The sequence below is a fragment of the Heterocephalus glaber genome, unplaced genomic scaffold, assembly GCF_053883595.1.
Source record: "Heterocephalus glaber isolate CG9 unplaced genomic scaffold, H.glaber_assembly_v1.0 deba00001442, whole genome shotgun sequence".
Lineage (NCBI taxonomy): Eukaryota > Metazoa > Chordata > Mammalia > Rodentia > Bathyergidae > Heterocephalus > Heterocephalus glaber.
Window position 1 is genome coordinate 48,820,477 of NW_028258296.1, and position 13,728 is coordinate 48,834,204.

The window sequence follows — 13,728 nt, forward strand, 5'->3', positions numbered from 1 at the left end:
CTCTTCTATAAATGGTTCTTCTGAAGATTGGGGGTTATCTACTTCATAGTCTGATTCAGTCCTGATCCAAAATTTTTACACCAGGGCTTTGGAACTGGGATGAAGACAAGCTTCTGAGTGAAATACCCTCACTCCTACTCCAGAAGATAAGCGTGAGGGGAGCAAGAGCCTTAGGCCTTCTCAGCCTCTCAGCTTTTCTGGCACAGAAGCACTGCTTGACCAGTGTCCCCATATTCGAAGTGTACCCCACCCAAGGCTGAGCCTCTGGTTTGAGGAAGTGAACCTGTACTTCTAACTGCACTTATGTGGGGCAGCACTACGGAAAAAGTAGCTGGGGGGCAGAATGAAAAATACCATCAACCTACTCTTCCCAGGACAGATCTATCAAAATGGGAGCTGGAAAAGGAAGAGCTGTTTGGAGATGCAGTTACCTGGAGTCTCCATACTGCTAAGCATGGAGGGAGAAGTCATCCAGGTTCAGGTACCAGACAAATTGCCTATGTAATTTTCGTAAATTTTCTTGAATAGAATTTCTTTGACATCTGTACACAGGACCATTTACAGTGGCTTTACATGTTTGTTTTAGTAATTTTCATGTTTCCTTGGGTAGTAGCTAAGCAGAGCTTCTTGCACTGTCTCCCTGAAAGTGACTTATTTCTTAACCAAAATTGACAGTTTAGAGCTCGGTCTACTCTCATTTACTATTGTAGTTGCTCACCATCTCTTCTTTTAGATTTTATTTTTGATCCTCTTTTTTTGCTGGAGCAACTGTCAAAGTTCATTTAATGAGGATATATTGATAGGAAGTCTTCACTTTTTATCCACAATGTCCTTGCCCTGTTTTCTCGACAGGTTCCATTCTGTACATAAAATATCTCTACTCTCTTCTGGTTTTTATTGCTGCAAAGTAAACATCATACTACCTGCTCTTAAGCCTTCTTTTATTTGGAAAACTCTTGTCCTAACCTCAAACTTTCAAACATCATCCCTAACCATTCTGTCTATAATGTCTTTCAGGTACTCATACTCTTCCTACATGTTCACTGACCTCCTCAAAATATTCTTGCTATATGGGCTGGGGATTTAGCTCAGTGGTTCTGCTGCCTGCCTTGCAACTGCAAGATCCCGAGTTCAATCCCCAGTACCCCACCCAAAAATATTGTGATCTTTTTAACATCTTTCATACATTCTCTATACTTCATTGTTTAGTTTCTTTCATTTTGACTTATTTTTATCTAATGTTTTGCTTTTCATGTCTAGATGTTGTTTTCAAATCTGATTACTTTTCTTACCCTACATTCTTGCCCTGTACGTCTCCTACCTCTATTAAATTTAGGTATCTTGTTCCTTCATTTTTTGGATATTTCCTTCAGCTTAATATGTATTTCATCAAATCTAAGCCATCCCTTATCAAAAGACACATCACTTTCATGCCAGGAGCTGGGGGTTTAGTTATAGATACTGTTTGCCCAGCATGCACAAGGCCATGAGTTTGATTCCCAGTACTGGGGTGGGGGTGCCAGATCAGTACTGTACTGTCCCTGCAACTTAAGAGATGTTAAGCACTTTTAATACTGTCTTTGAACATACTCATCCAGTAACTCCAATACCTGGCAGTCTGCAGGTCAGATCCTGTTTATTTACAATGTCATTTTTATAACTTTGCCAATGTGCACACTTAACTAGGACACTGAAAACTCTTTTAAGTGTAAACAGCTCTCATGTGGGTTTTTTTTTTTTTTTGGTACCAGTGATCGAACTCAGGACCTTGCGCTTGCAAGGCAGGCACTAGAACCACTGAGCTAAATCCCCAGCCCCAGCTCTCCTTATGAAAGCAATTTGTTTCTATTAAATACCCAGGTCACTTCAAACCCCACTGACTTAATTTTTCTAAACATGTAAGTAGCATAGGTTAGGTTCCAAAGTGGCTTGTCAGCCTGGGATAAAGTTCTGGGTGAATTTATTTTTTCTTCTTTACTTCATCCAGTTTTCTTACTCTTCTCTCCGAGGCAGGACATTCTGGTTCACTGACTGAGTGTATCATCTTTTGAAGTTCCAGGTTTTGGAAGGGTGTCTCATTCTGGCTTCACACTTAATGCTGGCTGCTAGGCTTTGTCTCTCATATGGAATTTAGACTTTTCCAAGAATGTTAAAGTACAAAGGATTGTCAAAGGCCTCAGAGCAATATTCTCTGTAATACAGTTACTTCTCTGGATTTATGACTTTTTATTCAATTCCACACTACTTTTAATTTTTAAAAATTTTCAAGTTTACAAAGAAACAGAAACAGTATTATTAAATATTTATGTACACTTCATTAAGCCTCAAGAGCCTGGATATGGTGGTCCATGCCTATCTCAGCACCCTGGAGGCTGAGGCAGGATTTTGATTTCAAGGCCAGCCTTGCCTATATAGTGAGATTCTGTCTCAAAAAACCAAAAAGCAAACAAAAAACTCGAGATGTTATTGTTGCATTTGCATTACCTTGTATGTTTCTGGGTACTGAACCCAAGGTTTTCACACTGAGCTATTTTTTGTTTTGTTTTAAAGACCTAAGCCACTAAATTGCCCAGTCACTCCTCCTGCCTCAAGCTCCCAAGCTGCTGGAAGTGCAAATGTGCCCCACAGAGCCTAGCTTTTCATGTTTTCCACTCTCACTGCACAAACACACCTGCATAACCACTGGAAAGCAGCAAACAGAACGGCACTTCGTATAATTTCAGCATGCATCTCCAAAACAGTCTTCTGTACAAGCAAAACGCCATCATAAATAAGAAAATTAAACATTATTTCATGAGTTTATATGCAAATTTTCTGAAAGGACCCTAACATGGATTTATGTAATTCAAAAACAAATTCAAGTTCATATATTACACTTGATTCTCTCTAGAACAGTTTCCTCACCTGTTTGCACATTCAATTTTTTTCAAGAACACAGACCAGGGATCTTACAGAAGTCCTACCTTCCAGCTTTAATGATTTTTACAAGATCAGATTCAGATCAAATGTTTTTGGCAAAAATGTTACAAAGATGGTATAGGTTAAAACTCTGACTATATAATTTAAAGATTTTAACAAATGGAATGTATACAGCATTTCAAGTATTGCATACAATCAGGATGGTTTCTCAGGGCGTACAGCCTGTCAGAAACAAATATTCCTATGTATGACTGCCTTCCCACCACCATAAGGTTACAAATCAAAGAATATGAGACCAGGTTATATGAAAAGGGGAAGCTTGAGACAAATCCTCCAATTACCAATTCATTTTTGTATTTTTATTCCCTAAAATCCAGAAGTCTACTAAGGGTGTTTCCTGGAATCTCTAAGAATCAATTAAATTAATGTAGAATTACATTAACTTTCAAAAGTTGAGGACAAAGCTGGGTGTGGTGATGCACATCTGTGATCTTAGCACCCAAGAGACCGAGGCAGGAGGATGGCTGTGAGTTCAAGCCCAGACTGAACTACACAGCAAGACCCTAACTCACAAACAAACAACATAAACACAAACAAAAAGAGAAATTACTTTTTTAACTGGCCCATTTTCATGGTGACAGAAGAAAAAGGACACTAAATGTTTAAGAACTATGTATCAGCCCTGTGCTATGAATGACCTAAATTCATCTTGATAATAAATTCTATAATGTAGACACGATTATCCTCATTTCAAAGATAAGCCAAATGAAACTCAGACAGTTCATATATGTAACTAGCAAAACTAAGGTTCAAATTAAAGTCTGTACAATGGCTAAAACCTATTGTTTTGATGGCTACTCGAAAGAAATCTAGAAGAATAACAATTAGAAATTTCCATCCTGATGTTCTATTTGGTCATTCATGGCTTAAATTCTGTATTTTTGGAAGAACAGTTTATACTCAGTTGTTCCATCCATTCCTCACTCATCTGTAACTGATGGCCTTCTTGTTGCTCAATCCGAAACAAATCTTACCAAAGTTATCCATGGTATATTGCTAAACTCAATGGTCACTTTATCTGTCAATACTCAATATTACTAATACCCCACCCCTTCTTGAAACCCTATTCTCTGGTCTTCCATTTTCACTCTCTTGCTTTCCTCCAACCTGTATGATTCATAGGTCTCTTTTAAGGATTTTCTTTTCCTAGCCCTTACTTTTTTTCATCTGCACTTTTAATCCTTCTACTCTTCTCATTATATACATTTCCTCAGCAATATCACTTACCTTGAGTTACCACCTATTATGTTAATGGCTCAATGCAGACATTTACTAAATGCCTACCACATGCTGAGACTATTCAGTGATGAGTAAAAACAGATGTGATCCCTAACTGATGGCCTTTTCTGATAAAGTGGGCTCTATCTCCCACTGAGGGTCTCTTAGGAGCACCAGAACAGACTCCTGCACCTTAATTTCCTACCTATACCTCAAACTCAACACATCCCAAAATGAACTCTCTCCCTTCTACTCAGAGTCAATTCTTTCCACCTCTACTCTCCTAAAAGTGCAAGCAAATACCTTGCTTCAATTACTGGTCTACTTTACTTTCTAAATCTAAAACTTGACTATTATTCTCAATTCCACTTTCAGGCAGCTGGTTTAAGGCTCTCCTGGATTACTTACAGCCTACAATTGTACCTCCAACCCCAAGATTCCCCATAACCCATTCTTCCCAGTTAAAATGGCTCAAAGGGTAGATCTGCTTATATCACTCCTCCACACCCCATCTTGCTTTAAGGACTTTAACCCAGGTATGGTGGGTGTAGGCCTGTAATCCCAGCACAAAGAAAGCTGAGGCAGGAGAATCAAGAATTCAAGGCGAGCCTGGACTACATAGTGAGACCTTGTATACAAACAAACAACAAAACCAGACAAGACTCCTTGTTGGCTTCAGTGTAAGTCCTAAAACTTTTCACATGGAAGACTGCTGGAAGAAGACCCTGCTCAGTTCTTCAGTTTAGCATTTTGCCACTCTAATTTACACTGCTGCAGGTAAACACTAACTTTAAAATTGTTGGAACATATACATATTCTCTTTCACCTAAAGGCTTCTGCAGTATTACATCCTCTTTCCTGCTCTCTGCCTGGGCCACTGTCCTATCTTTTATGAGTGAAAGAGATTGCTTTGGTTAGAGCCTTTCCTGCGTATTCCAACTACACTGTGTCAATCCCTACTGTAACAGTCATTATTCTAACAGAGTCTAAAGACTGCAGTGATGGGGCAATATTTTATCTTCTTCACTACTGGTTCTCCAGTGCGTGGCGTGAATTTTTTTTTTTTTTTTTTTTACCGCAGATCGAACTTGGGTCCTTGCGCTTGCGCAGCAGGTGGGGAAACCACTGAGCTAAATCCCCGGCACCGGCATAAATTTTTTAATGCATTAAAATGATCAAATCTCAACTCACACAAGAAGAATAAAAAAAAAAAAAGGAATTCATTTCAAACCTTTTTCAATTTTCTAATTTAATAGAAATAACCAAAACAATGTGGTTTTCAAACAAGGCTTTAAACTAATCTAATACAACTTCTACAACACATTCCAGAGTATTATAACAAGAATTATTTACAGGCAGCTAACGTATTAAATAACCACGAAAAGAAAAAATTTGCTTTTATTACACACCAGCAAAAACACAGGAACATAACAATTAGAAACTGCAACCTTGTTTAAAAAAATTAAATATGATCATTTAGCGAATACGTTATCACAGAAACAGCACTTTTCCTTTAAGAATCATATTGAAGGGTAGTTAACTATGTGCAAAAATAACAGTAGTAATAATAATAATGAGGGGAGGATACCAGTTGAAGTACTGGAAGCAAGGAACTAGTAAGGCTATGAATTTAACCCTTTTGTATGTAGGTATGTCTATGTAGAAAAATTAGGCTTTCCAATTGCACAATTTTTTTTTAATAGGCTATGTACATGTTTCACTGTTTTAAAACACAGTAAATGCCTACATTTTTCAGATCAGAAGCAGACATGCATTTCCTTCTTAAGAATGAACTTTTGGCCATAATTGAATGGGAATATTGTAGTGGCACTTACAAATCATTTTGGTGCCTTCCCAAATATAGATTTGGTAAATTTAAAAGAGCAGCATTTTCAGTTTTTAAAGATCACTTGTTGAAAAGGGCTAAACTTAACTTTATACATTCTGTAGTTTGATGACACATATGTCCAAATTGACTTAGTTTTGAAGATAATTTTGTTTCTCCGATACAATAAAAATATAAAAAGGACTATATAAGCAAACATAAGAAACTAAGATGGAAGAAATGCATTTTGACCGAGTAAAACATGCATTTGGCCAAGCAAAAGAAGCTGTTATATCTAAGAGTACATGTTGAAATCTGAAATGTCTATGTAAACTGTGGCATATAAATTTTTTTCCTTAAAAAAGTACCTTCAATTTTCTTACTCAAACACTTACTTTTAAAAAAATATGCAACTTTCCCCAATTTTTAAAATAAAATGCCACAATATATTGTCATTACCTCCAGCATACATTTAAATTTCTTAATTTTTTAAAAGATAGACTGGGTGATATGCATACAAACTTTCCTATAAAATCACCATCCAGGAGAGGATTATGACATGCTATTAGGCAACAGACTTAAAGCAGTGTTATTGCTTTATCAAGGAGGAGATAACTGGGAGAAAAAAAAAATTAACATCTAGGTCTGGTATATGATCCCACTGTAATACACCTGGAAAAATCTTGAATTACCTTCAGCAGACAATTAATAAGAATTGTATAAATTAAGAATTCATGGTATGAGTTAAGAATTTGTTTTAATTAAGGGAGTTGGGTGGGCAGATTTTTATAAAATTACTGATCCAATGTTGAGTACACAAATGAGCAGTGCTGACTTCGACAAGAAGATTTTTATATTTTATGTGTTACATGTAAGTAAGGGTGGGTATAGGATGTAAAGGCTAAGAAGGGGCCAGAGCATCTAGTCTCACTTGGACAGTAAGAAACCCTTCAATAAAATATGGTAGGCCACAACCCAAGGGCAGAGGTGAAAAACCTGAATCTATAGGCTTATTAACACCAATCACTAATAATTACACGGCAGGATACCTGCTGAGGTAACTGATAAATCTACAATTTGGATACTTTACAGAATTATTTGTTTTGATTTTTAACTACAAATTTCAAAACTTGTTAAAACAAAAATTATCTAAAATTCCCTTATGTAAGAAACAGAAGTCAGAAAGGACTAACTTACTAATTCCAAAAAGAACAATTTCACTGGTAGATCTAATGTCTTATCATCTCTCTGTAGCAATGCTTTGATGTTTTTATATAGAGCACGACCTATACTTTGAAATTTTCACACACTGCACTTTGCAAATCAATTTCTTCACTCAGTGAATCAGCTGAGCCAAGTGCTGAAAAACACAAATTTAGGTCAGAAGAGATTGAGAAACACTTAAGTTTTTTTGATAGGAGAAGTAAACTAAAGTGTGGCAAAAATATTGAAAGTTTTTAAGGAAATACTGTAGTATAATGAAGACTTTTCTCCAAATCTAAAGTACTAGCTCTTAACAAAGAATACAAATATGAGAGCATATCAGAACAACTGATTTCAGGAACGGATACATTCAGTCTTTATCTTTTTAAAACATAAATTACCAGGGAAAACAAATTAAATAACTGAATGTCAACTTAAATTCTTATACTTGTTAACCAGTTATGTTAGAGCTTAACAAATCAGCTTAGAAAAAAATGATCAGTGTTCAAGAAAAAGGTTCAACCAAATTTAAAGTGAACATCTTCATTTAATGGTGGTTGGCTGACAGCTATTTTGTAATACTAATTCCTCAGCAGTAAGAATCATTTTCTGTTAATACAAATGGAGCCTACTAAATGTTGACAATAAAATGGTTTTTAAATTGAACAATTTGGGCTGGGGATTTAGCTCAGTGGTTCTGCCACCTGCTTTGCAAGTGCAAGTTCCCGAGTTCAATTCCCGGTACCAAAAAATAACAAAACAAACAAACAAAAAATAAATTGAACAACTAATATTAAAAGAAACAAAAACTCTAATTTGAAAATGCTTTTAAGGGAACACATCTTTTAGAGCTCTAGATATTGAGAAATATTTACTTAATAAAATTTGTTTCTCCCTCCCACTTGGCAGAACCTTTTTATGACTTATTACACCTAAGAATTCTGAGGGATTCACATGAACAAATACAAAATAACAGAGCTCAACGGCTTAACAAAACAAAGTCATACTGCTATTCTTCACTTTCCAAAAATGTTCTCTTAGATACATGTCTATTTATGAATTGAAATCACAGATGTTGTGGAAAAGAAGGAAGTAGGGATACATAAAAGCATTTTAAAAATTGTCTTCCCCCTTTAAAAAAAAAATCTTACAAACTTGAAATTTCAATAAAATGATAAAACAGTTTGGTATGTTTTAAAGCTTGCTTTACAACAGAAAAAAAGAAGCTAAAAGAAAGCCAGAAGATAAAGTAAATAATAAGAAAATTAATACTGTTTAAATATACCATCAGAAGGTCTGAATCATATTCCTGTTTATTCCCCACCCCTTAAGAAAAAACAGCCCAAAAGAATCTGTATAATAATTTCTTTAGAGCACTTTATTTGATTTAATATGCACTAAAAAATATTTACTTCTTAGACAATTATGTCAAATAATGTTCTGAGTAGTCTATGGTCTGAACTGCTTAGGTGAATTTTTTAAAAAGGCAAATGATTTGCCACAAATCTGCTGACATCTGAAAAATATCTAATGGCAAATTCCTCTATTTTGGTCACTTTATATTCTAATGTGTCCATACAAAAGGAGGACTAAAATTTTTAATCCAACATAAGAGAAGCCTGTACACAGTCTAGAACACACATCTTGAATGTCAGCATCACAAATGAGAAGAAAAATGAACCAGAGCCAAGTTGATTTATCTGCCTCGGGTATGGTAATCAGGGAAAGGTGGGTTTACTCCAGTAACCATTCAAGTGGGGATTGGCTCATTTTCAGGATTTACTTACAGGTCTCTTCTAAGTCCTTTAAGACCCCAGTCCATGCAAATGTCCCACTTGGTGGACAGATGAGTAATCTAACCCCACCGGGTTTATTTCAATATTTTGATATTTCAATAAGCTGCTTCTGAAGATTTTGAGAAGTCTGTTCTCTATTAAAATAAGATAGAACTTCAAAATATGAATGTGAACATTAGAAATAGACAGCATATATTACAAATCCATTCTTGATAGGAACATTAGTAAGAATACACATTAGCTTAAAAAAAAGCCTCAGCAAATGTTGCTGATCTGCCAGAAGTTTTAGTTCATTATTTACAAATAAGACAAAGTGAAATACAGAAAATTTTACACATTTGGTAGCTGACAGATTACTGTTTGCCAATAGTGGTCTATTGGAAAACTGTTATGAAGGAAGACTGGGTAAGAGCCAGTTGTCACCTTCTCAATCAAATTTAAATGTACAGAAAACAAGATTAGTTTTAAAACAAACATTCTGCCTTTCATAGGAATAACTGTTATGATCACATGATTTGACTGGGAAGTGCAGCTGTGTGAAGTATTTTCTGGAAATGACTACTATAACTCTCTATATGATCCACTACTAAAACGTTACCATTTTTATTTTAGCAGATCACTGAGGGAAAAACAAATGTTCATGTTTCCTAAATCATATGCATAAAACAGAAAATAAAAGTACTATTGAGTTCTTTAAACTAATTTAAAAATGAAGGCTCAACAGTATGAAAATGAGAAAAAATATAATGGCATGATTCAATGCATGTCTCCATTGAGATTAAATAAAATCTGAGCTACTTTTTAAACAAGAAAAACCCAGTATGCTATGTGTGTAAAGTGGATGCTTAAAATTTTTTTAATAACTGCAGTCTAGTCCAAAAAGACAATTTATCAAGCAACATGAGCCTTATGTGTTTACTTGCACACCCAGTATCCTGCACCAGTCAATACCACATGATCATCAACACATGCCACTTCTAACAAAGAAATATCCTTTTTAGTAACAAATCCTGAAAAATCATTTTTTTCTTGTTTTTAAAGTTGCAAATGGAATTATCTTCATCTTTCTTCACGAGAATGTTTTCTGTCCATTATTTCAACCTAATACTGTGTAAAAGCTATCGGGTTCTTCAAGGAGATGCCCAGTAAAGGCAGGATTTATTCCAGCAACCCTTAAATAAAAGGCTTTCTTTCTTCCTTTTTAAACAACTGATTTAAGTCCATGTTATTTTACTTTATATGTACTGGTCTCTCATCTGACTTTAGGCGTTTTCTGCGGGGCTGTATAAAGTCTTCATCAGAGTCCTCAGTTACCTCACCATCATCCTCTTCCTGCTCAAACTCTGGCAAAGGTGCGAAGGTCCTGTCTGAGTAGATCTCTGTGAGTTTATCTTCAAAGTACAATGCAACTGCTTTCCCTGCCTGAGCTACTTCTGAATCAGCCTGCAAGCAAAAGATAGGAATATTCACCTATTGGTAATATACTTTCCTTCACCAAGTTTGCATGGTCTGAAAAGCTTACCTTCAAATTAATCTCTTGTGTGTCTGCATAAACTTGAACAACTTTCATCATCTAAAAAGGATACCAGAGTCAAAAAAAAAAAAAGGGAAATTATAATCCTTTCTAAAGTTATAAGACTGCATAGGATTGGTGACGAAAGTCTACCATACTAGGGAGAACAAATTGCTATAACCAGATTAAGTGCTTTCTAAAATTATATAGAACACAGATTCAGATTCACTTTCTTTATAAAGTTCTGTTACTAAAGCTTTTGAGAAACCTCAACAGTTGTCTCATTCCAAATTAGTGAGGTCAACCTTAGCAAAAATTGGTCTAAATATATCAATCGACTCAAGAGAAAAAGATTTATGAAATATGATAAAAGAAATATCATCTTAAAAACTCTCAAAATTTTCATAAAACAACCCGAATTCTACCCTTATGGTAATATGTTAACCACAAATTATTTAACTATTAAAAAATCAGGTAAAATGAGCCTTCCTGTCAACTATATGTAGTTCATGAAAGCATATTTATTTGAAAACATCTAGCAGCATTAAAAAAATAAGACAAAAAAAGAAATTGCATTTTCTAAATTTTTAATTTACTTTCTGGTGTACTGTTTTTCACCTTTTAAGAATTTTATTGGTTGACTGATTGTTTTCTGAGACAGGGTCTTGCTATGTAGTTCAAGCTGGCCTTGAACTCACTATGTAGCCAAAGCTGGCCTTGAATTCATGGCAATCCTCCTGCCTCAGCCTCCCAAATGCTGGGATTACAGGTGTGCGCCACCATGCCTGGATAAGAATTTTAAATAATATAAAATGCCACCTGGACACTTCCAGAGATAACTGTTGGTAGACTTTAAAGGTTTCACTGTGATTTATTTTAGTAATAGTCGTATGACACCCACATTTTATCAGCAAAAAAGATAAGACTTTAGTATTAGTCTTTATGAAGATTTTATGGATTCTCATCCAATTCTATTTTCTTCTCCCATAATGAAAACCTTCTATAACAATAACAGACTTGATTTAATCCCATATATAGCTAAAAATTAATTCCCTTGACAAAAGCATGTATCACATTTCTTGAGAAATGGATATCTTATCCTTACCCACAAAAAGCAAAGACAAGAAACAAAGTAAGTGAAAGTCACATTGCTAAAATCAGAAAATCCACCTTATTCTCTGGCTACTGTTTTAGATGAGTCACCAGAGAAAAGCTTGCGATTTTAAGACTACATTTACGTGGTCAATAATAAAATCTTGGAACACTGCAGAAAATACCTTTTCCAGAAGCACTCAGAATGCGAGCTGTTTATAATCATATTACACAATATTTACTTCAGACTACCTTCCATACTTAAACCAACCCTAGACCATTTAAGAAGGGACAGTCTATAATAATTCTTAATGTGTTATATTTAAGCATATACTCCAAATTATACACAGTAAATTTTCTTCTTTGGAGCTGTGAGTAAAATAAAATTTTACTTTTGCCAGGACTGAAGCAGAAAATAAATTTTAATCAAATCTGAAAACTCATTCAGCAGGAAAAACAAAACCCAAAAATCGAAACAAGCAAACAAAACTAACAAACTAATACGCTATAGGTTGGAAGCTAACATACTTCATTAAACCTTTCACAGTTCTTGAAGATCAAACGGACATCAGCCACAAAGTCATCTGGGATTTGGTAATGTTGGGAATGTTTTTTCTGAAGCTTCTTTTTCACGGTGGATAAATCCATTGGTTTCTTTATAATTTTATAGTAGTTTGGTATCTAAAATAAATAAGAGTAGATCAGAGCTCTCCAAAATGCCAAACTGTTTAATTTGAAAATCCTTTGTCCCAATCTATCATGAAAACCAAATCCTGCAAAGTATGTACCACTCTCCATGGTTATTGAAAGTCCCAAAAGTCCTATCTGTAATAAGCAGATCTGGAAAGAAAGCAATCGGCTAGGGTAGCCTACCAGTAGACTTAAGGCCACATTTAGCTCATCAATAAATATTTCATGACTCCTGAAGTGTTTTGTGAAAGGAAAGAAAAAAAAATTATGAAATATGTACACTAATGATATACAGTATTCTATGAAGACATTTAAAAGTCATGTACTATGAAATTCCTGAACTTAAAGATGAAAGACTTTCTAGAATCAGATTACTAATTATGCAAAACATCCATCTGTCTACACCTTTTTAAAAGGTCTTTAAAAGGTGCTTTAAAATTCCGTTTTCAGCCTACCAAGTAAACAATTTATCATTTAAAATTCTACAACAGGTCTATAACAGATCTATAATATTTTATCTAATAATAGAAATACGTGTAACACACTTTAAATCTACTTAATAGAAATTAAGAACCTCTGGTTTTTCTTTTATTATAATATTTTAGAGCCTTTATTTCTTATAAAAGCCTCCTATAGGATAAACGAACACTACTGACTTGCAAAATTTCCTGGGCGTCTCCATCTTAATCTTGGCTATGTAACAAGCAAAGTCAATATGAAAGCTTTAATTGTATACTTTTGTTCAATTACTATTTAGAGATTACTTTCTCTCCAAGATACAGAACTAGAATCTTGGAAATAATTTAGCCAAACACTCCTATTATACAGCTAAAAAAGCAAAGCCAGCAAAGTATGCAATTTCCCCACTGATAAAGCTGGTTGATAGCAGAACCATGAGAACAAATTTTCTGACTTCTGCTTCAATACTTGTTCCATTATAATTGTTTCTTTTATGTTGATCTTTTTTTAATGTTGATCTTAAAAGTAAAAAAAAAAATAGAAATTACATTAAGTTCTCATCAAAGTCACAAAATTTCTGAAAAAAAATTTTAACGAATTATAATCCATTTAGCTCTCATAAAATTCATGGTTAAATAATATTTACTATGTTACCAGATACTATATTAAGAACTTTACACTGACTATCTTATATAATCTTCAGAATAACCCAACGAGGTTAAAAACAGTATCAGAATCATAACATAATGTATACATGTATCAAATTATCACAGCAAACTCCATAATTTGCATAATAGAAAGAAAGAAGGGGGGAGGGGGAGAGGTGGGCCAGGTGTGGCAAATACCTGAATCCCTGCACTCCAGAGGCTGAGGCAGGGAGATCATTGAGAGTTCAAGTCCAGCCTGAAGCCTGAACTACATAGTGAGACCCTGTCTCAAAAAGCCAAAAGGAA

The 13,728-nt window shown here is 34.8% G+C and overlaps 1 protein-coding gene across 3 annotated transcripts in view; it reads right to left on the bottom strand.

Annotated features, from left to right (window-relative positions):
* Positions 1-5,428: 5,428 nt before the first annotated feature.
* Positions 5,429-13,728, bottom strand: part of Trim33 (tripartite motif containing 33) — a 113,632-nt gene continuing 105,332 nt past the window's right edge. For 2 of the 3 annotated variants that reach the window (XM_087213278.1, XM_004853777.3), the window contains 3 exons: positions 12,155-12,307; positions 10,544-10,594; positions 5,429-10,464 (listed from right to left, as the gene is read on the bottom strand). In XM_087213278.1, coding sequence (XP_087069404.1) covers positions 10,252-10,464; positions 10,544-10,594; positions 12,155-12,307 — 417 coding nt within the window. In that variant the 3' untranslated portion in view covers positions 5,429-10,251. The remainder of the gene's footprint in view (positions 10,465-10,543; positions 10,595-12,154; positions 12,308-13,728) is intronic. The other variant, XM_004853778.3, reaches the window with a different exon arrangement.